The sequence below is a fragment of the Zootoca vivipara genome, chromosome 7 (assembly GCF_965207765.1).
Source record: "Zootoca vivipara chromosome 7, rZooViv2.hap1.1, whole genome shotgun sequence".
Lineage (NCBI taxonomy): Eukaryota > Metazoa > Chordata > Lepidosauria > Squamata > Lacertidae > Zootoca > Zootoca vivipara.
The window spans coordinates 44,781,683-44,808,728 of NC_142590.1; the positions used below are offsets into that span (position 1 = coordinate 44,781,683).

A 27,046-nucleotide genomic window follows, 5' to 3' on the forward strand; every position below is an offset into this window, starting at 1 on the left:
TCAGTAGCTATTCCGCCAGGTCATGAAACATTTTTGTAACCTATGCAGAATACCTCAATGTACTCTCTTTATCCCATTCTACCTTTTGTATAATATATATTAGACTGTAAGCTTACAGGTAGAGACTGGATTGTTTTCTTGGGGTTGCATCCATGCTGTTGTTTTGCTGTGTCAACAGACTTCCACTTGTACAATGAAATTTTTCCCTCCTCTCCTTTGCAACCCCCCGAAAAACCCTTAAAATCTGCTCCAGAGAGTTGGGATACCCTCCAGAACAGAATCTGGGGTGTGTGCTGGGAAAGGAAGCGGATTTTCCATTGCATGAGAAAAACACTGCATGTGCAGCATTGGATACAGTCTTTAATCTTTGCTGAGAGTATTGAAAATGTCAGGCACGTTAAGAATTATTAGTGTCTGCCAATTCTTAAAATATGTGAACAGCAAGGCAAGTTCTTGTCAATAACCCTTACAGAAATACCTAGCACTTTACCTATGCCAACAGTAGATATTGTAGGTCCTGGCAGGAATGGACTGGGTGACACATGCATTCCTAGTCTAATATTCCAATTCAAGGCTATGTACTTTCCCCCAAAAGCCTTGCAACATAGCATGAATGCCACAAAGGACTCGTAACAGAAAGAGCCAGACCGTTTTGCTTCCTTCAGTTTTACTATCACCTCCCCTTCACTACATGAGTTAGACAACATCTCTAGTCCTTTGAACAGGAGTGGAAAGTAAAAAAAAAGAAACCACTGGAACAAAATGATTTCAAAGCCTCAGAAGCAATATTGAGAATCTGAAATGACTTTACACTATGATAAGGACTAGACAACAACATCCTTCAAAAACAACTGCTTCGTGGGGCATCTCTCCCACAGGACAGCAAAAGTGCCATTTACACAAATATCTCTCCTGAATTCATAACCAAAGAAAAATAATTACACCACCTACCAGTCTCTCACACACAAAAAGCATTTTTAAATACCCTCAAATTAAATACAGCAGCATGTTTTAAAAATTAATTCCTCTAAAAAAATAATAATGGGGGGGGGACTAGTGTTCCTACACCTGGATTCACAGGCTTTCAGTGTAACTAGTATTGCAGTGCAACCCTAGACATATTTACTTGTAGCAAAGCTCCACTGTGTTCAATGGGTCTTACTTCCTAGCAAGTGTGTCCAGGACCACAGCTTGGGTCCACAAGTAAACCACCCATGGAAGTGGACACAGTAGAATAGGCTATGAGTCCCCCTTGGGCCAGGAGAGCAGCAACTCAGTGTATTGCATTCCTTTGCAATCCTCCTTGCAGAGTCAGCAATTTTAACCGTTCAGCTGGAGGAGTTGCAAAGTACGTTTTCTGTTCCTCCGAGTACTTCTCCTTCACTTCAGTAATGTCCCGATAGCTCCAGTCCTGCCAGTGGAAATTGAACTTCTCCAGAAGTTCTATTCTCTTTTCCTCTGTTGCCACACAATCCACAGGAGTTTTCTGCAGCAAGGAAGGCACCTTAACACCTGGAAAAAGCAGGAGAGCCCGGATAGCAAACCAGCCTCCGTAACGTGGGTGGATGCAGACGCCATAGATCTTCTGGAGAAAGAAAAAAGGCTGAGTGAATTAAAAGGCCTGCCAATCTTTACATCTCACAGGGGAAAAGGAAAGGTATTGTAATAAGACAAATATAACCAAAAGATTTAAGAAAGCTTCTCTTCAAGATGTAAGGTTGGCACCCAGCAGGATGTGAGTAGTTCAGCAGTGTAAGTTATATAGCAAGAGGTAAAGAGATAAGAAAACATGGAAGAAGTGGAAGGGAAGTACATGAAAGGATGTATTTGTTTTGTTTGGATTGCATGAGTTTATGTAGTTGGTCTTGTGTATTATATATGTAGTTTATGTATTAGTGGAGGAATGTGTAACAGCAAAGCAAATAAATAAAATAATGGTGGGGGGAGAGATGTAAGGTTTCCATCACTTAATAGGATTTAGGCTGGTTCCATTCCTCTTTTGATCATGGAGGCACAACCTTCAGCCAAGCTGGAGATAAATTTAGAAGGGAATTTGAAGTGGTTTGAGAGAAACACATATTCCCATGGTGCACAGACATATTTTCCCCGCACCCTGGAAAATGGCTTCAACTGGCTGGCTAAACCAGGTGAAGGTAGTGGGTAGGACTCAAAACCTTGGTGAGTTAGGGACTTTCCTTGCATGCAAAGACAGGCTCCAGCAGATTGAGTGGATGAGGCCAACAGTGGGGCCAATGGTCAAGAAGGCAGTTTCTGCATGTACTGTAGAGGAGAGGGTGGGGCTTGTCAACCTGAAAAGGTAGTTTATCTAGGAGAAAGAAAACTCTGGTCCTAAACCTTTGCTGCCTTGTGGGATACCTTTTGGAGAAGAAAAGGCTAAAGAGTAAACCCTACACAAATCCAGAGTGGGGTCTCCAAGGCGCTTCTGGGAACTCCTGCAGCCAAGCTGGTGCCAAATGTATTGCTCTGCTTTCTTTTGGAGCACATGAGCAGGGCTGAGAGGAAGGTCTTGTTGTCTGGGCAGCCCAGGACCTCCATATACACTGCCCAGGCTTGTGCCCCAGGGAAGTCACTTTGGTGCTGCTAATGCAGCAGTTTGACTTCACCCCCAGAGCATAGCTGCCAAGTTTTCCCTTTTCTCGCGAGGAAGCCTATTCAGCATAAGGGAAAATCCCTTTAAAAAAGGGGTAACTTGGCAGCTATGCCCCAGAGGCGCACTCCATTGTTTCGCAAGATAGATGGATGCCAACAACATCCAGTGGGGTTTGCAGGTTTTTGAAATAATGTCAAAAAGAGTAAGCCAGAGGTGAAAGCATCACAACCAACATACTATCTTCATAGAATCATAGAACTGTAGAGTTGGAAGGGACCCCGAGGGTCATGTGGTTCAACCCCCTGCAATGCAGGAATCTCAACTAAAGCATCCATGACAGATGACCATCCAGTGTGTGTGTGTGTGTGTGTGTGTGTGTGTGTGACAAAGCATCTAAGTGCAATCCCATACATGTCTACTCAGAAGTCCCATTGAGCTCATAAGATTTCAGCCTTAGTTTCCATTCTAGGCACCTGATTGCACAGCCAGTTAGATAAGGAAACAAAGAGTGACTTGTTAACTTACAGGCTGCCCAGCCCCACACATGTTTACTTGGCAGGCAGCCCACTGAAGGAACTGTTTTGTTTACTTTCTGTACAAAAAGCATGTGCTTTACCATCCAACTACAGCCCTTCCAAAATGTTTTGCTACAGTGCTTTGTAATACTAGAAAGGGGAAAGTATCCTTGGTAGGAAATTCTTTAGGATAGAAAACATGTGGCCCTCCAGATGTCGTTCCACTCCAATTCCGGCCAGCCTGAGCCATCACAGCCGGTGGGCAGCGATTACTGGTTGCAGACTGGCAATATCTGAAGGGTCATAGGTTCCTCAGCCCTGCTTTAGGGCATCTCACTAATTATTGCAGACAACTGACACTGTCACTGAAATGCCAGGGAATAATTTACTACTCAAAGTAGCCCCCCCCCCGAAATTAATGGACCTGAATTAGTAATGTACATTCATTTCAGTGGATCTACTCTGAAAATAGCTAACATTGGGCAGCTTCCCTAAAATTACTTTTAAAAGCAACTTTTAAAAAACGCAGCTATGAAGCTTAAATATGTGGGAGAACGTTTTCAAACCACGGAGGAAACAGTTGCTGAAATCTCAAACCTTAGCAAAACATGACACACTAATGGCTGCCTTCCTGTAGCTTCAACCAATGCTAGAGAAGACTCTTCTTATGTCTTCTGCCACCCAAGTCCTTGACAAAGTATAATGAAAAAAATAACATGAACACTATAATAAAGTAAAACAAGCCCCTTAATTTCATAATTTATCTAAGAGAAGAATGTGTAATGCAAGGTGAGGGTGCGTTCCTGATCATCATACATCACAGAAAGAGAGAAAGAAGTCGCCCAATAAAACATTTAGAAAACACACCAAATCTTCTGAAACAGAGAAAGTCAAAGTTTATCAACAGCTCTCCAAGAAACAAGCACCCCTCTGCTGCTTCTCCTGCTCCAATCTAAATCTCACCTTCTCTCCCCAGGGATCTTGTTGCACATCTTTCCTCTGATAGTAGTAAGCAGCACCAGCTATATGTGCAGCTGTCTGGGCCAGGAACTTGGGCTTCCGGTTGGGCAGGATGTCATAGTCATACATGATGTCTACCTGCTGGTCAGCAAGACTCTGGAAAGAGGAGTTTTTATTAGATCAAACTCACATTTGAAGATGATTGGTTACAGGTAATTTGGGATGATGTAGCAAGTCAGTCTACATTCCCCAGCCTCACTGTGTCCCCTGCTCCAAGCTGGGCCTCTAGTCTTGTTGAACGAGCAATGCAACCTCTTGATAAAGGAGTTACAGCCTTGTGTATTATGAAACTCTGAGCCATGTGTCACTTTGCTGACCTTGGGATTTCCTGCCTTAGAATATCTGTTCTATACTGGGACTTCTTTCTCAGGATTTCCAGAATTATTCCACCCAGTTCCATTAAGGAGTTCACAAATCTTCTCACATACAGGTGAAGCATGACCGCCAATATAGTCTACAAACAGCTCTTAACCCAAAAGCAAATTCTTCCAGTTCCCTGGGCTTGTCACAATGGCTTCTTTTTAAAAAGCCTCCATACATAAAATGAAATTGCTGATAAAGATTTGAATTAATATTCAAAGTGGCAGAACAAGAAAAACCACTCTGGTAGATGCAAGTGTTTCCTCAATGACCTTCAAGCCTTTACAACATTTATTCAAATACAGTCATACCTCATGTTACATCCGCTTCCGGTTGCGTTACGTCCATTCCAGTACTCCCACGGCAACCCGGAAGTACTGGAATGGGTTACTTCCAGGTTTCGCCAATCGCGCTTCACACATGCACAGAAGCACCAAATCGCGCCACACGCCTGCGCAGACATGGCGCTTTGAGTTGCGGGCTTTTCACATTACGGACAGGACTCTGGAACGGACCCCGTCCGTAACACGAGGTACCACTGTATAGTGAAGCTCTACTCCAGGTGACTGCAGGGGAGGTGAAATAGAGAAAACAAAGCTAGATCGTCTCATGCTAGAGACACAGAAGCCATTGCTGCCTTTGTGCATAGCCATGCCTCTACTCAATAGTGTTTCCTGGGCCCAGGTGCAAATACATTATCACAATGAATGGCATTGTGTTTGCACACCTGTCTCCTTATAATGCCCCTGCAATGTCACCACTCAGCATTTTTATTCTGCAGACAGGGAACTGAAGCCATACAAAGGGAAACCATGTCATATGACACAAAGCCACCATCATAACAATGGTACATCATTTACTGCTTGCTTATTTTGAAAAGAATCGCCCCATATAAATCCCAGGGAAAGCTTAGCTCAATTAGACCAGTGTGAGGTGGGATTATTGCAATATATTAAAGCAGGTTCTCAGTGACCCCTTTACCCACAAAACAATTTTTCCAAACAATACTTGCTAGGACTGACACTTATTTTGCAAGTTATTTCCAATATTGATTACCAAAAACCATTCTACACACCACGCAGAAGGTGGTGGCAACGGTAGAATTCTGGATTGAATTGCTTCAGATTGCAGGAGGGTGGGTGTGTTAAGTTTTGCAATGCTTGTATAAGTAGAAAGCTCCCAGCATACAGGGCTTGTTTTGTTGTTTCATTTTTTATACAGTGCAGCGTTAAATATACAATCTATAATAGTACTGTACAAAAGTCTACCATCTCTTTCAGTGTAATTTTAGCCACTGTCCCCCAATCCCAGTTAAAAATATAAGCAGTAACTTCTACCCACCCCCGCGCACTCCATTCCCAAAACACAATATGGAATATACTCTACAGTACAGTGGACGCTCGGGTTGCGAATGTGATCCGTGTGGGAGGCACGTTCGCAACCCGCAGTGTTCGAAATCCGCATCTGCACATGCACAGGTTGCGATTTAGCGCTTCTGTGCATGCACCGAAACCCAGAAGTAACCCGTTCCGGTACTTCTGGGTTCGGCACGGAGCGCAACCGGAAAAGACGCAACCTAAGGCGGCTGTAACCCGAGGTATGACTGTATTTATTGTTTGGTTAAAAAGGAACAAGGATGACCACCCAAATATTTTGTCTTTTCCCAAGGTATAGGGAACTGGCAGTACATTTCTAGACATGCCTACTTAGAAGTAAGCCCCAATGAGTTCAATGGGTCTTACTTTAGGAAAGTGTATATAGCTACTCTCTCCATGACTTGTCTGTATGCATCAAAATCTCTTACCTCCCTAAGCAATGTGAGGTGATGAGAAATGCACTGGTCCACAGGGTCACGAATCTTTTTCAGTGGCCCATTCCTCAAGAAAGGTTTGAAGGCTTTGTCAAACATAGCAGGAGTGCTGAGCACCACGAATGCCAGAGTGTCATCCAAGTACGGCAAGTGAAAAGCTGGAGAAAGGACCGCATTGTACCACCCTACCTTCAGAACAGAGAAAATAAATTACAGTTAGCCTGGATTCTGGAAACTGATGGGAGTACACTCTGAGCAATGTGGGTTTTAAGATACAGGTTTTAGAAGCAAGCAAACAAACAAACAAACAAACAAATCTTCACATGTCTTTACCTCCCAACCTGGAACTCTGTGTCTTTCAAGGAAACTCAACATCACCACACAGAAATCAACACAAATTACAGTACTAATAGTTGCATAATTGTGCTTCACTGCGTTTCTCAAGGTTTCAGATTTTCAAAGGATTGAGAACTTGCTGTTGTTTTTCCAAAGGCTGGGGGATGCAAGAAGCAGGTATTTCAAACTTAAATCTGTGGTTGCAAAGGAAGAATAATGATCACACTTTAGAGTGTCCTTCCAATTTGTCCTTTTCAATTTGGCACTGCAGCTTTACCTGCCTGGCACCTAATGTGATATGATGTCATGTGATACCAATGGGCAAGGCTTGGCCCTACTGTTACTTACAAAACCAATAAAATATATTTATTATAAAATAAAATAGAGACTTCAGCTAATTTCTGATTTCTACCGTTCATCAAATTGCTGTAGAGAAATTAGACAACAATAACTGAGCTCAATTAATTTAGAGTTCACAGTCCAACCTCTGACATACGCTAAAATCACACAGCATCATTGCTCCTTATGATGTCACAAGGGTTGTGAGCAGCAGCAAACAAGAAGCCTAGGGCCTGCAGTTTAACCATGTGATTCATGCCCAAAGATCAGCAACTAGAAGGCAGAACAAGCAGCAGGGGTCATGAGCAGCAGGAGACCACAAAAAGGGTTTTGGAAGTACTACCCGGAAATAAGTAAGAGCAAAATGAATGATAGAGCTTGTACTTGCCTAGATGCAGTGGTGGGATGGATGAGAAAAAAAAGCTGAGCTTGAATCCTGGAAAGACGGAGGCACTGTGAGGAAGTCTGACAAATTGGTAAATTGCCAGGTCTGGACAGGGTTGCACTCCCTTCTGAAGGAGCAGGTGTGCAGGCTGGGGTGTGTGGGTGTGTGCTTCTGAATCCAGCTTTGTTACTGAAGGCCCAGGTAGCCTGAGTGGCATGAAGTGCCTTTAATTAACTGTGCCTGGTTCAACAGCTATGACCATTTCTTGACTGGGGGAGCTTGACCATGGTAGTTCAGGTACTGGTGACTTCAATATTAGATTACTGCAATGCATGCTATGTGGGGTTACCCTTGTGCATGACCCAGAATTCCAGTTGGTGTAGAATGCTGTAGCATGGTTGCTCATAAGAGTGAGGTGCTGTTAGCATAAAACACTGCAGCCCAGAGATTTGCACTGATTGCCCATTTATTACTAGGCCAACTTCAAGGTGTTACTATTGTTATATAAAGTCCTTAACAGCTGGAGACTGGTTTATTTGCGGAATAATTTTACCCCATTTGTGCCCACGCTTTTTGCCATCCACTAAAGCATTTTTCTTTAGGCAAGCCTATCCAGATAGGCACCAGTAGGTATCGATGTGTTTAATCTTTTTACTGTTAATATTAACTATATTTAACTGTTTTTATTGATAATGTTAACATTTCTTGTAAGCTGCTTAAGCTGTTTAGAGGTTTTACTGCAAGCAGCATATAAATGTTGCTGAAAAATAAACAAATACTTAGAACTGAGGGATCAACGCAACTCTTGATCTTGATCTTTGACACTTGAGATATAGGTTTCAGAAGCCACCCTATTCCTGTGGTTGTAATCTGTTTTCAGTATGTTTAATTTTAAATAGTTATAACCTACGCTGGGACCTGCTGGTGAAGGTTGGGTAATACATTTAATAACACCAGCAACAACTAACTGTTCACGTGGCAATTTTATCCATAAGAGCCTACAAGATAAGGTCAATTGCCCATTTAGTCCAACATCCTGTTCTCATAGAGGCCAACCAGATGTTTGTGGGAAGTCAGCAAGCAGGATTCAAGCACAATAGCATTCTCCCCTCCTGTGGTTTCCAGCAACAAATATTCAGAAGCATTACTGCCTCCAAGTGCATTTCACCATAAACCTGCTCTGATTATGTCTAAAGAACGATGTCAACACCCAAAGTATGGGTGGCCACGAGTCCTTCCTACATCTGTCATAGACCTATCTCTACAGTCCCTCTCCCTAAGTATTTTTCACCTTTCACTCAGCTAGGGTCACTTCCAATAGTTGATGGTGTAGCTGCTTGACTAATTGAACCCATGGTTCCTCATCATCTTGGATAGAAGTGACGTGCTGCAGGGTTCTGTCCTGGGCCCATTGTCATTCAACATCTTTATAAACAACTTGGATGAAGTAATTGAGGGGATGCTTATCAAATGTGCAGATAACACCAAACTGGGAGAGATAGCCAATGCCACAGAAGACAGAATCAGGATTCAAGATGACCTTAACAAAATTGGGACATAACTAACGAAATGAATTGCAATAGGGACAAATGTAAGGCTCTACACTTAAGCAGGAAGAACCAGCTGCACAAATATATATGGGGGACACCAGACTTTTCAGCAGTACATGTGAAAAGGATCTAGGGGTCTTAGTAGACCACAAGCTTAACATCAGTCAACAGTGTGATGCAGCAGCAAAAAAAGCTAATGCTGTTCTAGGCTGCATCAACAGGATTATAGCGTCCAGATCAAGAGAAGAGAAATCCAGATGATCAAGGGTCTGGAAACCAAGCCTTATGAGGAACAGTGCCATGGTAGGTCTTGAACCCGCACCTCCTGTTTCCCATCACACTGTGCTGTCCAGTGAGTTTATTAGCATTTGTGCCTCCTATGAGAACACACTGTCATACTGATGGATTTAATTTCTTCTCTAGAGCCTCTAGGCCTTATTAATTAGCAAGCCAAATGGAGATTTGTTTTATAGCCTCTAGCATTGATTGCCTCTTTGGCAAATTACAATGTACTCATTTCAGTCATGTGACTTCTCTGTCTCATGCAAGAGTTACCATATGTTTGAGGACAGCTGGCACTGAGTATAGTTAAACAACAGAAAACCAGGAATACGTTTTTGCAGGAATGTCAGGATTTGATGGGCCTAAAAGAGAAAATTTCCTTTTTCTTCTTCCTCTCCAGCGATTAATATTTAACTCACAGGTAGGATATGCCTCAACTTCACACTAGTTGAATCTATTCAATGTCAATCTTTAACTTCCTAGACAACGGAACTTGACATTCATCTTTATAACCAGCTACTGTTGGCCACTTTCCCAGTTATACCCCACTTTCTACCTTATTGTGCTTTATTCCTCCTTTGTATCTAATCTCATTTGTATCTACTCTGATATATTACGTACAGTACCTGGATTTCAGAAATACAATTATTCTTTAAACTTAGGGGTAAATATAAAATGGTATCCTGGAATGCAACCCACAGGGTAGTAAAAGAAATGGAACACTTCTGGAAACAATGTGTAAAAAAATGATTTGGCACATAACCAGAGAAACAGGGTTTTTTTCATAAAAAGATGCCATAGTATATCAGATGGTGCCTGATGTCTGAGATTGTTAATGGCTTTCAGCCTATAATGTTCGCTCACAAACAACACTAACAAGCTTACTTGTAGCCTTTCAGGTGTCCATGTTGTAAATATAACAGATTATGCAATAAAAATGAAAAATGCAGCCCACATATTTATTTTAAGAACATTCCACACATGCACCTATATTCATTCTGGGTGTACAGGGGTCAGTGTTAACACTTATGCAACGCCGCTCTGCCCTACCAGCATGCCAACCATATGTCTGAATAAGCACATGCAATTAAGAAACCGATGATTTCCCCCTCCTCGCTTCGACTCGCTTTCCCCAACTCTGCACCCCTCTCCTGCAATACCTTAAGCGGGTGGATTTCAAAGCCCAGCTTCTCCAAGTGATCTCGGATCCTTTTCTCCAGCTCAACCATGCGTAGCTCCATCATAGCATAAGCGCGGAGCACTGTGGGAAATGTAGTTTTCCATGAGGTAAGGAGGACCCACACCACGCGCCGGACAGTCCTCCCTCCCTCCCGTTGGCAGCGCGTTTCGCTGCCGCGGCGACGGGCCGCGCGCCTCTCCCAATAAGGAACAGGGACGCTTTTTCCCGACACCCCCCGCTTTGGGGCGCGAAGAGCCTTTCGGGAAATGCAGTCCCGGTGACTTCCCCCCCTCACAATAGCCGCCGGGCCTTACGGACTTTCCTCTCCAGAAACCTCCGCGGCGGAGCGGAAGGCGGAACCTGCCTCGGGGTTTTTAGCGGTTTCCGACGTGCGTGTTCGAATCCTTTGCCTTAGGAGAGGGGTTTGGCTGCGGGTCCAGGCAAGGCCAGCGCGGCTTTTCGGCCCCGACTCTCGATTCCCTTGGCCTCCGTTTGGTCGGCGCCCTGCAGTCGGGGCAGCCAGTGAGTGGGGCCTGGCTTGGGTGTCCTCATAGCGGGGAGGCTGACGTGGTTCCTGAGCCAGCCCTCCAGACTGGAGCCCCCATCGGCCGTGGCTGGGTTGAGGCGGGCAGGGTGTTCCACGCTCCCTTGTGGGACCGGCCGAAGGAGCCCCTCTCGCCCAGCGCTCGAGAACGTGTCCTGGACACCAGGAAGCGACCTCCCAGGAGGAGCTGCTCTTGGCCGCAGTCTCTAGGGACAGGGGTGGGAAGAGTGTTGCTCTTGTAAAAAGAGGGGGCCTCCGCTTCCATTTCCCCTCTGCAGAAGAACTGCTTGGTTATCTCTAACCCCTAGAGAGCCGTGGTCTGTAGTTGAAAGAGTTTATGGGCCTCCCGGAGCGTTGTGCTTTAGAGCTGTGCTCTTTAAACTGTTGGCGCAGTAGCTAAAAGGTGCTTGTGAATCTGCCCCAGAGATGATGGGTGTCTGATGCTGCATTTTTGTGTGTAATGTGAAGGAAACTTGTTAGTCAGTCTTTCTGCAAAAGTGTCTGGATTTCCAAGTCTGTACCTTCCCCACCCCACCCCTCCTTTGCTATGATGAGATTCAGCGTTGCACACGGGAGAAAAATAAACCGTCTCCTGCTGCTTTTGCAGGCGCTCTCCTCTCCTGCTGGGATTTCTTTCTAGCCAAGGACTCTTCCCAGGTTACAGTTGGGCAGCCAGTGAGTTTTTAAAACACCTTTTTGCTAACAGCATGGATTGGGACACACAGCTCAGCTCTCTCTTGACTGCAGCAGACAGCAACATGGCAAAAATTAAGGCAAGTTTTGTTTGGAGCAACATACTGGTTGAAGAAAAGTGTCTAGTGTATTTGAACAGGGGATGTGTATGCTGCTAAATATTTAAAAGGTGATCACACCAAAGCTGTGTTCTGTAAGGGGGAAACGTGTTGATGATAGTTTCCAAGAACTAGTCATTAATAAAATATGCTGAGTGTGGGGCTGTGTGTGGGGCTACCCATGAAAATGGTTCAGAAACTTGAACTGCTGCAGAATTCTACTCTCCAATTTGTAATTCATGTGGTATCTATATTGGCTGCAAGTGCAGTTCTGGGTCCAGTTCAATACACAAATTTTAATCTACAACTGTCTAGAAGCCTCTTTCCCCGTGAACTTTACTGATTTAAAGATTAATTGTAAAGTATACCAGTGAAGCCGTGCTTCAAATTCTATCATGCAGGGAGGCTAGATGAGAAAAGCAGGGTTTTTCTGAGCTTTGGAGCTAACTTCTAAGAGTTGTTCATTTGACTCTGTTCCATGACATTCTGGATACAGGTAAACCCATTTTTGTGAGTTTTTAAAAATTTTGTTCTGCTTTTAGAAATGATCCTTAGTACCTGGGTTCTTGCTGTTAAACTGTTTAGTTCTGGGCTTGTATTGCTATTGTAGTTTTGCTATTTTTAGCCTGTGATTTAAGGATGCCTTGACTATTTTGTACACCAGTTTGGGTATGGCAGCTTAAAAGCAGCTTTGAAATCTTATAAATAAAGGTATAGGAATGCTTCTTTGATCTTTGGCCAAGTTAGCAAAAGACATTGCAGATTTACAGTACTGTGCCCTGTGTATTTTACTGTCATATGTCCATTGAAGGCACTATAATGATGAATGAGAACATTTTGTCTTGCCAGTTCCTCTCCAAGTGTTTATGCAGTACTTTCTAACTTAAATTTCATGTAGCATCCCTCGGTGGAAGCAATGTGCATTCATACATTCAAGTGTTAATCTTTCCACTGTTTATTCAAAACAGTGTTATAACTTTCTGTCCCATCTTCTGTTTTTGTTCCAGCAACGTCTGAACACTGCCAGCATCTCTTCCAAAGGTAAGAATGATTGGCCTGCCTTGTATAATTCTAAAGCACCTTTTGCAGAAAAAAACATCTCTTTAATACTTTGAATTTCTGAATTTTTGAGATTATAGAGACTTTACTGATTCTAGTGTATATAAATCCTGGGAGTAAACAGTGAGAGAAGGCAATTGCCTTCATGTATTGCTTATAAGCACCTAGAGGCATCTAACTAATTGGCTGCTCCTGCAAACTGAATGAAAGGCTAGATAGAGCTGGGTCTGGTCCACCAAGGTGATTCTTTGAACCTACACATCCACCGCCACCTCTGTTTTTTCCCTTTTCCAACTCTGACTTTGCTTTAAAAAAATGATAGTAAACTCACTTCTACACCATTGGTTGCTATTTATAAAAGTGCCTAATATGCATAAAGCAGGAAAGTATAACAAATTCCTGCCCAAATCACTGGGAGGTAGTATAAAAGGGGGAAAGTTAAAAGCCTACAATAATTAATTTATGAGTAGGGAGAGGGTTGGAATCCAATAGCCTCCCGAGAGAATATTTTAATTTCTTAAAAGTGAGAGAAAGAAGTAGCAAGCTGAATACTTAAAAGGAAAGAATTCCATACCAGGGGCTAAATTTCCAAGACCACACATGGACAAGAAATAGCACAGCGGAGTAGGCTGAATGGTGCAATGGAGGTGATTTAGAGAGGAAGCAATGTAGGTAGATACTTTTGTCAGTTTCCATACTAGGTGAACCAGTCAGGTTTGTTCCTTTCCATCCCAACAGCTGATCTCTTGCTAGACAGAATAAATACTGAGAGTGCTGTTCCGACTGAGCCACAGACTGGACCATCGCCCCTGCATTTCACATGTGGAGCTCACTCATGCTGTAGAATGGCTGCTGATGAGCTTTCTGCCATCAGCAAGCAATTGCATTCCCAAGCCCAGGTAAGTGAAGCTGCAAAGATGCAGAAGCTAATATGCTATGGTGTGGAGAAAACCTTCATTAATACATCTGGATGCACACACCAGAAAAACCACATGCACATGAGAAGATAGTGCCATACAGTAGATAGTTGAACTTAAAGCAGACAGATCTGGGTTGTAAATTACTGTTTGGCCATAAAACTTACTGTGTGACCTTGGCCAGCCATTGTGCCTCAATTTAGTCTGCATCACAGGTTTGTTGTGAAGTTAGAATAGTGGGGAATTCCAACCTCTGCTCCTTGGAGGAAATGTGAGATTTAAATCATTTAACAAGAAATAATACATATTCTCAAACCAACAATTTGGTTAGGATTAGTTTTTCTAGTATACAGTGGAACCTCAGGTTACATACCGCCCTCCTTATGAATGCTTCGGGTAATGAGCTCCGCTAACCCAGAAGTAGATGCCCCTAGTTGCAAACTTTGCCCCGGGATGCGAGCGGAAGTCGCACGCCGGCAGCAGCAGGAGGCCCCATTAGTGAAAGCACGTCTCATGCTAAGAACGGTTTCGGCTTAAGAACGGACCTCCGGAACGAATTAACTTTGTAACCAGAGGTAGCACTGTATTATGTTCCAACCTAAGGTTTTGAGGGCTCCTTGCTTCAATGGTATTTCTGATCCCATGACTCTGGTCCTCCTTTCTTCCTCTTAGGTCATAGAGTCCCTCACCCAGGCAGTACATCGGCTGAAACAGGAGAAGGAACTGCAGCAGCGGAGTATCAGTCACCTAGAGGGTATGAGAGATTAGTCAAGTTTGGCATTGCCTCTGCAAGACTGCCCTTTCTCCCGTGCTGATCTGTTGAAACAAGTTTCACCTCTAAACCTAAAAGAGCACAAGTTTTATTTATTTTACTTAAAACGTGTATTTTTCCTTTTTGTATTAAAATGTTCAAAGCAGCTTACAATTACAGTTTGAGAAATATACAAGGTAAAAGCACAATATGGGAGAGAGCGTGCATGCACAGAAATTACCTCAGTTCAGGAGGTTTCAAACATCAACAACTCCCAAAAGAGTCATCTTTAGAAGCTGATGGGATGGAGCAGGGTGGACATAAAAAAAGTTCCCCATAGCTAGTGCAACTGCAGAGAGGGTTTGTGCTGCAGTCCAGCCTAACATAATTCATCACTGAGACATGAAGGAGAGCCCCTCCAGCAGATTTTAGTGAGTGATAATAATTACCACCCATGGTATTCTGATGGGGGCAAACCTCTGTTGAATGTGGTTAACAGACTGCCGTGCACCAATGGTGAATGGGCATCAGTGTCACAGTATCTCCACAACAGCCAAGGGGAATACTGTTGGCTAATTTCGTCCTGTCCTACTTCATGTTGCAGAGGAGGTGGATCGACTGCAGCACAGTTCTCATGGCAGCTTAGACTCAGTGCTGGGAGTCAGGATGGAAGGGCTGAAGACTGAGTTCCGTAGCCTTCGGCAGCAAGTGTTTCAGAAGTCAGATGGTGACTGTACTCCTGATCCTTTTTCCAACCCTGGCATCATGCAAGATATGCGGGAGAGGTAAGCAATTGAGCTTTCTAGTGAAAGTAACTCTGCTTTATGTACAGGGATGTTCGAGATGAGTGGGATAGTGTGGTGATGGACAAAGAACAGTACTTTTCCAAGTGTCAACTGCAGATCATTATTTGCTGGAAGAAAATTGGCATGTCATTTGCAATTTGAAAATGTCTTCAAAGACTTGAATGAACTGTGCCCTCTGCCAAGTTTTCTTGAATGGGGTTGCTGCTGTGCTGGGAAGAATAACAGTTGCTGTCCTAATAACCACTTGCTTGTAGTGAATTGTGTTACCTGAGTGGACCCCTGTAGGTTAGCAATATTTTTTTCACTGATTTCTAGCCTGTAGAAAGCCAACAATGCAAGCTTGAGCTCTATCTTACCATTTCTCTGGGAATAGAATGGCATGGGGCCAATTCCATAAATTTCAAAACTGTTAATGTTTTAAAACAGCTGAATTTGGAATGGACTTCACAGTAAATCCAGAAAAGTGAATCCCTGTTGTCTTAATTCTGTTCCTAATTTCCTTCTTACTCTAGTAAGAAAATCTTGTGGCAAGAATATAAATGCATCAGAAGAGAGATGGAACATCTGAAGCACAAACTAGGCAAGTACTACTTGATGCTCCTGCTCCCCTGGCCTCTTTGCTGTAATAACTATTGGGATAAAGGCTATGTGCCCTGTGGGCCTCATTGGGAAGAGAGAAATATGTGCAGAATTGAGAAAATGACATTATTGCACCCTTTAGATCAACAAGAGGATGATCTGTTCCACCAAGTGTCTGCAACTGATGAGATAAAGAAGACTCAAAGAAGATACTGTCAGGTACGTTGTTAAGAAGGTTCCCTGCTGCTACCCATTCACTTTGTGCTAGTAGTCCTAAGCCCAGCATGGAACATGAAGGGGGGATGCAGTCCTTACCCCAGATATCTAAAATATATTAGACAGACAAGACAGAGATGACTGAAACATTAGAGCAAGATTACACTATACCTGCAAGCTAAATGACTCTAGCCCAAGGGTGAGGAACCTTTTTTTACTTTATTTGGCACCTCCTTGCAGGTCAACAACCTACCCATCAATTACATGACATGTTACATGATTGACAGGTGAGTGTCCTGCCCACTTGTAAAAATCCTTGTGTCCAGGAGTAAATGAAGAAAGGGCCATTTTGCAAGCAAAGGCCTTTTCCCGCATGCTCTCTGCCTTGGCTTGTGAAAACTCTCTTCCTTTCTTTCAATGCTCACAAAAAGCACCTTCCTTTTGGCTTGGCTTGACTGTGGCGCCTGCTCATACAGCCAACATGAGGAGGAGTTAACCTTTGCTCATCAGCTGAGAAGTAAAGGGCTGCAAGTACCTGTTTGTGCAGCCAAGGCAGAATTGAACCCTGCCCACCTGACAATCAGCTGATGCCACTTGGATTTTTCAGGAGATTGACTGGTGGGCATGGTTGGTGGAAAATAGCCTGGTTGGCCAAGATTTGCCCCACCCGCTTCTCTAGCAAATATTCAGTTCAAGAAGTAGTCGTTCACCTTTGATGCCACTTGTTTAAATACTCTTCCTTCCCTAATAATGGTTTCTTAAGCTATGGAAAGATTCCTGAACTGTAGCCACCACTATTAAAATAGAGTGTGGGCTTAGAGCAAACAAACCACTACTGTATTGGGAAGTAATGATTTAACCTTGGCTTCAAATTGTGAGGTTTTATTTGGAGACAAACCAGAAGTGCTGGTTTGAATGCAAAATGATTTCATTGTTTGTTTTGTTCATGGAAGGAGGAGTGAAGTGGGAGGGTTACAGCTGTATACACAGATGCTTAGCTTGTGCACAGCCTAATTTACTTAAACATAGTTAATGACTTAGTGCTGCTTCCAAACATTGTGGAAACTTGTGGGCACCTCTTAAGGCCATTATACCACTGTGCTGTGCTTCCCTAGCCTGGAAAAACCAGTGCAGTGGTATTAGGAATATGGTCATGTGTGTTTGGCATTCTGCTTCTGTCTGTGGGTATATGTTAATCTCTGCAGAAGAATACATGAGTGGGAAACTATGGATATACTTAAAAACTTAAAAACAAGCAAATACCCAAAACACTCCCTGCCTATGTTTTTTTTTGGGGGGGGGATTTCTTTTAAAAACAAAATGAACCCTAAAAGCCTAGGTTAAAACCATAGTTATCTGTCTTCTTATTCCCAGATGCTGGAAGATCTGACGGACAGTCATAAAGCTCAGACTAAGGATTTGGACAAAGCTAGGAATGAGGCCCAGAGCACTCAGAAGGAACTTAGTCATGTCAAGTAGGGAAACACATGTTATGCTGTTTGTGCTTCACTTGATAGCTGCCTGTGGTTCGATGCAGGATTGAGACGTGCATGGTTGCTAAATTATTACCACTGTTTCTCTCATTCAAAAATGGTGTTGTAGATCAGGGGTCCCAAAACTAAGGCCCGGGGGCCAAATGCGGCCCAATCGCCTTCCAAATCCGGCCCGCGGACAGTCCGGGAATCAGCATGCTTTTACATGAGTAGAATGTGTTCTTTTATTTAAAATGCATCTCTGGGTTATTTGTGGGGCATAGGAATTCATATATATATTTTTCAAAATATAGTCCGGCCCCCCACAAGGTCTGAGGGACAGTGGACCGGCCCCCTGCTGAAAAAGTTTGCTGACCCCTGTTGTAGATGGTTGTAAACAATTGTCCACCAGAGGGCCTCCTATTCATAGCATTAGCCTCCAAAAAGGCAATGATGAGACAGGAATCTTTGAAGGTGCTGCGCAAAGCTAGCAGTTTGCTTTCTTCCCAGACCAGACTTCCCCAAAATGGGGCCTTCCAGAGGTTTTGGGCTAATTCCTGACCAGACAGGATGGTACCAGGTTGAGGAAGGCTGCCCTAGTCAACCAATGGTTTGGATGTTTCCCATCCCCTTCTCCCCACAGCCACATGACACCCCAGCCCTGGCCCAAACAACTTCTGTGTAGGGTCAGTTCTTCATGAGCAATGTGAAATGGGACTGCTGGGGAAAAGAGAAAGGGAAGCGTTCCTTCTATTAACTTTACATTGAGCCCATTGAGATCAATCCTGGTTTGGGGTGATTCACCCATCCCACATTGCTCAAGAGGGCTCCTGACCTCCCAGACTGACTTTTCAGGGAGCACAGGTGGATGGAGAAGGCAGGAAACTTTCCTTCTGTGAACTTCCTTAAGTTAGCTTGGGAACGAGCCCAGTGAATTTGATGATACAGTTGGTGCTGTTTAGAGAGTTCACAAACATGCCACTTCAAACATCAGCTACCTCTGTCCACTACTTCCTGTTTCTGTCCCCTTTCATTGAGATTAAGTATTTGCTTTTTTGCATTGCTGCATTTTATAGCTTTTGCTTTGAATTGTAAGAACCTAAGGGCCCTGCTGGTTCAGACTAGAGGTCTGACTGGTCCAGCATTCTGTTTATGCAGTGATCAACCAGTAGGGATGGACAAAGATGTCAATTTCAGTTTCCTGTTTTTCCAGACTTAAGTTCAATTCTTCACATTTCTACATCAGTTTTCATCTCCACCCCCCCCCCAAAAAAAACCCATGAAAATTAATCAGAGTGTTAGTGTGATTTTATTTATTAAGTAATATGTACATTCAATATGCAATGTTGCATAATATATATTTGCATGTTATTTTCCATAACATATGCATTTGTATGCACACTTTACCTTAGTATGTGCATTTTTGTACACATTACTGGCCTGGGGAACTGCATTGCAAAAATCGGAGAAGCACAAATTGGGAAAGATGGTTGGATTTCAGTTCTCATATTTGTTTGGGAAATGTGAATTAGATAAGGTTGCCTTTGAATGCAAAGTGAATAGAATTTCTTCCGCAACCTTATCAATTAGATGGCTATGGGAAATCCACAAGTATAGGACATGCGTTCAATAGCACTTTCCTGCATGTGATCTGGGACTGGAGGTAGTACATAGCCATCATGACTTAGTACCCATTGATAATCTTATTATCCATGAACTGCAGTGTGCTTGGAACTTATAAGAGGGGATGTACTGAGTGGCACAGTACATGTCCATTTCCTAGCATTCATCTCATGGGAATGAAGGAACATTCTCCAGCAATTATCACCCAGATTCAGAGTCACATTATAGTGGTTTGAGTTCAGAGGATCAAACTCTTTTCTCTCTGGTTCCTCTTATTTCCCTGTGTTCCTCCAAAACCTATGAATGATTCTAAGTAAGCAACGCCAGAGAAGCCATTGAATCTATCATTGAAATAAACTCAGCTTCTGTGTCACAGAAGTCAGTCATGGCTTGCTTTTCATTAGCTCATCAAGCTGAAGGCTTGATTATTTCACTGCCTACGGGTACTTCTGGACATTAAGTGAATTGCGCAGAGCTGTTACCAGCTTACTTGACTGTGTCGCTCAGATTTATGAGGTGCAAGAGTACCTCATCTCTTATAAATATGTTTTTTCTGTCTGCGCTAATAATTTTTGTGGGCTTTTGCATTTGTTTTAACCAGAACTACAATTACTGACCTAAAAGAACAGGTGAAAGGTCTGCACTTGGAGGATGAACACTGCGCTAGTCCACTAAGAGACAAAAACCTCCGTCTAAGTAAGTACTTATTCTTAGAACACCCGGCACTGAGAGCATCTCTGGTTAGGACAATGGGTGCACATGGGAAGTATGGCACGAGGGCTCGTTTTACTGCAAGTTTGTGTACTGGGCAGCTGCTGCACATCCATTTGTCTTGTTGCAAAATAAGCACTCAGATACATGAAAGAGTATTTGCTTTTTGCTATGGATATATTAACTTTGTGAAGGAAAATATAACGTTGTGTAAAATGGCCCTCATTGTACCAGTGTTGCTTCAGCACAACCCATTAGACTCTCATCTTCAGCTGTGAAATATTCTGCTCCTGTAAAAAAATATACGTGGTCAGAAAAGCAGTTCATTTTTCTCAGTTTTACTAATTTTGGGAGGAATTCAGTGTCACATTATGTCAGCTTACCAGGTGGAATGATTCCCCCTCTCCTTCCCCCATGCTTTGACCTGGGACTTCTCCCAACGCTGCTGAAACCGATTTCAGGAGAGCTGGGGAAAAGATAAGCCCCCTTGCACAGGCTTCCACTGACAGGACTTGTAAGGTGGATCCTGCCCTATGTATGCATGACACTTTCCACGGATAGACCAGGTGCCAGCCATATTTTAAATGGAAATAATAAAGTTCTTAATTAGAAAAAAAAAGTATACTTGCATTGCATACATGGTCTTGTCTTGTATTGTGGGACTTTGGACAGTAAGGGCAAGCTCAGTTATTTACTAAGTTGTAAACATTGCTTTGAGACAAAGCTCAGAATTTTAAGTGAGCTGCTAGTCTCTCTAATCTGCCTTGAACTTTGTCCCCTAGGAAAAAAGAGAGTTTTGCTGCATGATGCTACCTTGTCATCCCTTCTCAGTGACGATTCAGCTTCTGAGTTCAGTCTCACAGATGTCAGCTCAGATGAACTTTTTAGTGAATCAGAGATTGCACAACTTGCTGGTGAGCCTGGGTGTAACTGTCACACTCTGAAATATTTACTGAAACCATTACCTAGTGATTGTTCTGGGGCTGTGAGGTTTATCTCTAAAAGTTTTTATTCTGAATTGCAGCATTGCAAGAGTACCCTGGAAAAGGAACGGATTGATACTGAAAATACTACTTGCTGTGTTTACTTTTCTTCTGTTTCTGAAATATCAAAGCCCATATTGCAGCACATAGAGGAACTCTCAGTTTTGAGAATAAAGGGATTAACATTCTTGTTGGGGGAATTCTTACCCTATTTCATTAAGATGCTTAAGATTCTTGTGCACAGATTCTCTTTAAACCTCTTTGCACTTTGCTTTTTCTCTACCCTAATCCTAGTGACTCAGTCTTTCTGAAGGAAGCTGCTACATTTCCTCTGTGTTCTGTTCTGGTGCCCTCAAAGTGTTTTCAAGGATGTTTACTAGAGCTGTTTCCCTCTGTAGAGTCTTTTTTTGCCAAAATATTTTTCACATCCGAGCTCATGCCTAGGGGATGAGCCAAATAATCCTTTGGGTTTTGTAAAGGGAAACCAATCACTCCATAGTTGGGTGCTTGAAGGCTCTTCTGAAGCTCTTGACAAATGGGTTTGACACTACTTGTAATAAATACGAAAGGGCAGCTTATGGATATACTGACTGCTGGCTCAATGGTGATGCTTGTGGGTGACTGAATACAAGACTTAACATCTGTACACGTGTTGGTCCTGTAAGACAACACTTTGTTTATTAAAATGTTAATGTATGGAAAAATAAAAAGATGCTGCTGCATAGTAGCTCAGAAACGTGGTCTACCAGTTTTCTTTCTTTTCTTTTTGCAAAACGTTATAACAACAACCACAAAATAGTCAGCTAATTACTTTGTATTGTACTTGTAGATGACAAGATTTCCATACCAGGCTTGAAGCTGGAAAAGAAGACCCCTGGAGGGGCAGCTAGTGGCACGCTGGACACAGAAGACCTCAGCAGTGTCCTGACTGACACTCCTCCTGAGCTCAACTCGAGTGACCTTTAAAACTTCACCTAAGGATTGCCTCGTTCTTTCTAATGAGAAAACAAATTAAAGAGCAGAGAAACATATGTACTGTTCTCCCACACACTCAGCTGCCTTTTGTACAGATGCAACATTGAGGTAGAATGACAGTATTAACCTCAACCTGGTGATATTAGCACATGCAAGTATGATGCGGGGGGCTGAAATCATTTGAGAAGGGTGTGTTGTGTATATATATGTTCTGGTCAGAGATTTCCCAGTCTCCCTTTCTGGAAAAGGAACAATTGAATTCCTGGTCCCTGTGTGTGTGATATGGATCGTGTCTGCCAGCTTCAAGGAACTGATTATTCTCAGCACTCATAATTTTCAGTGTTTAAATACTAAAATGAAATATTGAGGCTGAGCTGTAAGAGAAAATATTCTGGTAAGCAATCCACTTTAACCCAGATTCTGTTAATCCAGGCTTCCTCAACCTCAGCCCTCCATATGTTTTTGGCCTACAATGCCCATGATCCCTAGCTAGCAGGACCAGTGGTCAGGGATGATGGGAATTGTAAGTCTCAAAACATCTGGAGGGCCATGATTGAGGAAGCCTGTGCTAATCTGTGTCACGGTGCGTGCCAGCACAATAGCTCCTGATTCAGCACTGAGACAAAACCAGCAGTGATGGAAAGAGTCCACTGAAGAAGGGAGCCTATAGTATGTTAAACTCCTTTGGCAAGTCACTGATGTGCCACATTAGCAGTTGACTAGGATAGGCTGTGTGATGAGATACCCAAGGGAAAGAAACCTGTGGGGAGCATTCTTTTATCTGGAAAATACTTTGTGCAGCTAACTTTTTTTTCCCTTGCCGGTTGAACTGCTGGTGAACTATGATTTCCAGTGACCTAAAGTGGTCTGAGTAATAGTGGCATTAGTGTTTCTGAATTTTGGATCAGGTGGCAAAGCATTATGTAGTTCAATGCATTAGTTAAATATTCTTCATATCTCTGGTCCTTTCTTGGAATAAGGAGCAGAACTAGAGCAGAACTTGGAATAAGGAGCAGAACCAGAGAGTCCTGGTTGCCTTCTCAGTTTTCAGAACTTTATTGAAACGAGATTACACAACTGATCTTAAAAAAAAAGCTTTCAAACTAAGTTAGAAGCTCACATAGACTGAGATCCATCAACCACCTGCTAGCCAAGACGTATAGGAAATGCATATAGTAAAACCCGGGTTTATTGTTATTATTATTTGAAAGGCAGCTGTGGAATGCTGCCATTTTGAGCAGAGGAGTATTGGGCAATGTGACTGCCAACTATTTGTTTCAAAAATGCCCCCTAACTATTCTACACACACATACATAGCTCCAGATGCAGAAAACCTGTGGATGGCAATACTTAGTGGAAACAACTAATGCAAGGAAAATGTTAAGCAGCTCCCATTACTCCTCTCCTCACACTTGCAGCCTCCACATTAAAAATAAATAGGGCTTCATTGCATTAATTTGCTGCACAAAATATACCGTGTTTCCCACATTTTAAGACACCGTCTTATTGCTTTTTTTCTCAAAAAACCACAGGGTGGCTTATTTTTGGTGGCATGTCTTATTTTTTTACGGTATTACGGTTTTTACAGCACCTTAAGGTCTTCTTGGCTGGGCCAGGCTGCTGGCTCGGGGCACTGCTGGGCACTGCGCGCCATGCTGCTGGGCTGTCTGAGCGCTGCTGGGCGCTTTGAGCAGCTGGGCGCTCCGCGCGCTCCAGCAGCCATTTCCGGGTGGCGGGACGGCGGCGGCCGGGTGGAGGTGAGGCCGCTGGCTCTGGCGCTCAGCTCCGGGGCTGCTGGGAGCTCCGCGCGCTCCAGCAGCCGTTTCCGGGCGGCGGGACGGCGGCGGCCGGGTGGAGGCGAGGCCGCTGGCTCTGGCGCTCAGCTCCGGGGCTCCTGGGCACTCCGCACGCTCCAGCAGCCGTTTCCGGGCAGCGGGACGGCGGCGGGCAGGTGGAGGCGAGGCCGCTGGCTCTGGCGCTCAGCTCCGGGGCTGCTGGGCGCTCCGCACGCTCCAGCAGCCGTTTCCGGGCGGCGGGGCGGCGGCGGCCGGGTGGAGGCGAGGCCGCTGGCTCCGGCGCTGCTGGGCGCTCCAGCAGCCGGTTCCGGGCGGCGGAACAGCAGGTCTCCTCCAGGCGGCAGAACAGCAGGTGCGGGTGGAGGACGCTGAAGGCGACGTGGCTATTGGTGGCTCGTGTGCTCCATGGGGGGAAGGGAGTGTGCGCCGCCTGGCCAGCCGCGTCTTGTTACTGGTGATGCCGCGCGCTCCGGGCTGCGGGTTGGTAGGCCTCCTCGGCCGGTCCAAGCAGAGACCCGACTGCTGGCTCGGCGCTCTGCCTGGCGCTGCTGCGCGCTGCGAGCGCTCGGTGCTGCAGCAGCCGCCGGGAGGCTTTAGAGTAAATGCCCTGAGCAGCATGAATTAATGCTACTGGCAATCAAGCAAGGGAGGGGAACTTTTTTTGGCTTGACAGACCCGATCTTTCTTCCCACCCCACACAGTGTTTGCAAAGCAACAGAGGCCCGGCCGCTGGCTCAGCACTCCGCCCGCGCTGCTGCAGGCATGGAGATACACTATGTCTTATTTTCGGGGTATGTCTTATCTTTTGCAAATGCTTAAAATTGCTGCCCTGGCTTACTTTATGACTACGTATTAAAAAGGGGGAAACACGGTACCTTCTGCCATAGCTTTGTTGGTGGGGAATCACTCACTACTTGTGGGCTACCTGCTGCTCTTCAGCACAATTAGGATAATGAGAATGTGTAGCAGTTGGCACATGCTTCCCTACTGTCTCAGTTGACTGTTTTCTTGCCTTGGTAGTAAGTTGTACTACATACCAGTGAAAAGAGCAGCCTATTCACCCACTGTATTGAGCAAAGGTGATCCCGTCTACCTCAACATTCTAAAATTCTTAAAGTTATGGAGAAGATCTTCAGGTCTGGACCTGGTAACTCTTGTGAAAACTGGAATTATATGACAGACCTGCATGAGTAAGTGTTAAAAGCTTTCCTGTACAGTTATTCTGAAACACCTGGTCTGGACTTTCAGAAGACTGGGTGCCAGTTTACTAATCTGGAATCGCATCAATGGCTGCTGCTTCCTTCCTTGTCAATGCCTGAATTAAAAGCTCAAACCTGTTACAACTGATAAAGTTCCCCATCTTATTCAGACAATATAGTGTAGCAGCTGGAGGTGGTGTGTATAACACATTAGAACATTAAGTAAAGTGTGTCTCCTACTACCCCCACCCCAAAATACAAAACCAACTAGGGAAGCCTGTGTTAAGTGGAATCCCTCAAAGGGCCATATGCAGTAGACAGCATGTCCAATTTCTGGGTAAAAACACTTCAGAAGGAAAAACGATTAACGGCAAGGGGAGGGGAATTAGCCCACAGGGGATTAAATCAACAGATGCTCCATAATAGTTCAAAGGGTGCTGGCAAGCAGTGATTGCTCCTAGAGCTTATTAGTTCTGGGCTGCTCATACACACTGGTTTGTTTTTAGGGCTGGAGAAATGTAGGCTGAGAAGTCTTTAATGACCTCTAGACAGCAGTTTGTCACAAAGCATGTACTGTAACTGACTGTATTTGTGGGACCAAATCGTGTGTATTCACCAACAAATTTGACTCTGCTCAGCTGATGGAACACTGGGTTTTGCTGGAACTTAAACTTTTTATAAATGGAAATGAATAAAAAATTGTGGTAACCAAATTACTTTTTGGTCTGTTCTGCTTTAGTCTGTCTTTGCATTGTAATCAACTATTGTAGAGAATACTTGTACAACCATAGGATAGTGCTCATGTAGAACTTACATTATATCATAAATTTAAATTTTACTACTTATTGTAGAACAAAATATTAGCTCTTTAGTCCACTATCTTGACATGTATTAGGACGCATTCTGGTTATAGAGGAAGCAGCACTGGCATATATACTTTAGGAAAGATGGCTCCTTATGGGCTGTCTGCCCCAAACTTCTTTGTTGCCTGTACTACAGTACTCTGTTAATATGAAGAGAGAAACACAAGAAGATGCCACCTGGGGCTGCTGACCTATAACAATGTCAAAACAAGCTCATTGCTGCTAAAGGGACAAACTCAGCTTTGTAAGGGAATTTTGACTAAAAGCAAAATGACCCTTGATGCCCATGGGGCAGACAATACTAACATTTTAGAACAGTTTAACTCTAAAAGAGGCCTGTCCAGGAAAGTTTGAAACATATAGGTTGTGTTTTTGTTTTGTTTTTTGCTTTAGTGAAAGCAAAATCTAAAGATGAGAGCTGATAAGTTTAATGGATGCAGCGGGCATATTTCTCATTTAAAACTTGGCTGCTAAGCCTCTGCTGGGGGGGAAATAGAGCTTTACATGAGGCTTGTGACCTTTTAAGCATCTTTAAAAATAAAACAAATCTGAGTACAGTATGCGTATTGGCTTGAAATTTTTTTAAAAAAACCTGTGGTTGCTTTTACTAAGTGATGTCATAATAATAGCCTTGTTATTATGTAACACCATGAGGCTAGCTAACCTAGATTCCAGTGCTTTGGTTTGCTGTGCTTTAAAGGTGAACTACAGAAGAAGAATAGAATCTGGGCTTGCAGGGACCCCCTGACTGAGCCATGAATTATCAAGGGCATTTACATTAATGTTAAGTGATCCATTCAACTATATAACAATAAAAAGGATTCTCTCAGGCTCCTTCAGGGACAATAGTATGTTGTCCTCTTTAAATTACCTTTTAAGACTCTCATAAACAACTTTCTCAACTGCATCTCTCTCTGCAAACTGAATCTCAAATCAATGCTTTTAGAGACCAAAGTACTTAAGGAGCTCCCAAATGACACCTCTTCATTTTGGCAGTGATATAGCTTGATCACACAAGCAAATGACATAGTTGGAATGGTGAGAGTTGCAGGGATGCTAAAGGGGCAGTATGTAAAAAGGGGTGGCCCACAATCCCTTGCATTATGATGCAGGGCTGGTAGGATACAAAGATGGGCTTGTTCAGGTCAGTTGACAAAATATGTTTGGCCAGTGCTGCCTGTAAACTAATAGTGCAGTAATATTACTTTAAGCCCAAACTACATGTTTTTCCAGAGCAGTAGCTAAGGCCTGCTTCACACATTATAGTGTGATGAACATTTTGCTGCCATGTGTACATACAATAGGAAGTCACAGTTGCTCCTGACTCCCTGCATCTGTAATGCATGAATAATGTAAAATGGAACGGGCTGTTC

The 27,046-nt window shown here is 43.6% G+C and overlaps 2 protein-coding genes across 4 annotated transcripts; one reads left to right on the plus strand and one right to left on the minus strand.

Annotated features, from left to right (window-relative positions):
* Positions 1-340: 340 nt before the first annotated feature.
* Positions 341-11,481, minus strand: MMACHC (metabolism of cobalamin associated C). Its single transcript, XM_035122715.3, has 4 exons — positions 10,369-11,481; positions 6,311-6,505; positions 4,090-4,242; positions 341-1,585 (listed from the first exon to the last, which is right to left on the minus strand). Exons 1-4 carry the CDS (start codon positions 10,450-10,452, stop codon positions 1,274-1,276), a joined length of 744 nt encoding a protein of 247 aa, XP_034978606.3. The 5' UTR covers positions 10,453-11,481; the 3' UTR covers positions 341-1,273.
* Positions 10,547-25,523, plus strand: LOC118088722 (uncharacterized). Of its 3 annotated transcripts, none has more exons than XM_035122713.3 (12): positions 10,547-10,777; positions 11,540-11,705; positions 12,731-12,764; positions 13,521-13,681; positions 14,372-14,453; positions 15,055-15,235; positions 15,769-15,836; positions 15,978-16,054; positions 17,426-17,526; positions 19,748-19,842; positions 20,640-20,771; positions 21,670-25,523. In XM_035122713.3, the coding sequence occupies exons 2-12, from the start codon at positions 11,640-11,642 to the stop codon at positions 21,804-21,806; spliced, it is 1,134 nt and encodes a 377-aa protein (XP_034978604.1). In that variant the 5' UTR covers positions 10,547-10,777; positions 11,540-11,639; the 3' UTR covers positions 21,807-25,523. The 3 variants fall into 3 exon arrangements, with proteins under 3 accessions (XP_034978604.1, XP_088529380.1, XP_034978602.1); XM_088673254.1 differs by having other exon boundaries at positions 10,676-10,828; XM_035122711.3 differs by having other exon boundaries at positions 10,768-10,910.
* Positions 25,524-27,046: the final 1,523 nt, after the last annotated feature.

Excerpts from the sequence above, each read along its gene's own strand:
- MMACHC (XM_035122715.3), bottom strand. The coding sequence starts at position 10,452 with ATGATGGAGCTACGCATGGTTGAGCTGGAGAAAAGGATCCGAGATCAC. Across the intron at positions 4,243-6,310 it reads ACCTCACATTGCTTAGGGAG|AGTCTTGCTGACCAGCAGGT; the intron begins GTAAGAGATTTT and ends TCCTCTTTCCAG. Across the intron at positions 1,586-4,089 it reads AAGATCCCTGGGGAGAGAAG|AAGATCTATGGCGTCTGCAT; the intron begins GTGAGATTTAGA and ends TTCTTTCTCCAG.
- LOC118088722 (XM_035122713.3), top strand. The coding sequence starts at position 11,640 with ATGGATTGGGACACACAGCTCAGCTCTCTCTTGACTGCAGCAGACAGC. Across the intron at positions 15,837-15,977 it reads ACATCTGAAGCACAAACTAG|ATCAACAAGAGGATGATCTG; the intron begins GCAAGTACTACT and ends TGCACCCTTTAG. Across the intron at positions 16,055-17,425 it reads CTCAAAGAAGATACTGTCAG|ATGCTGGAAGATCTGACGGA; the intron begins GTACGTTGTTAA and ends TCTTATTCCCAG.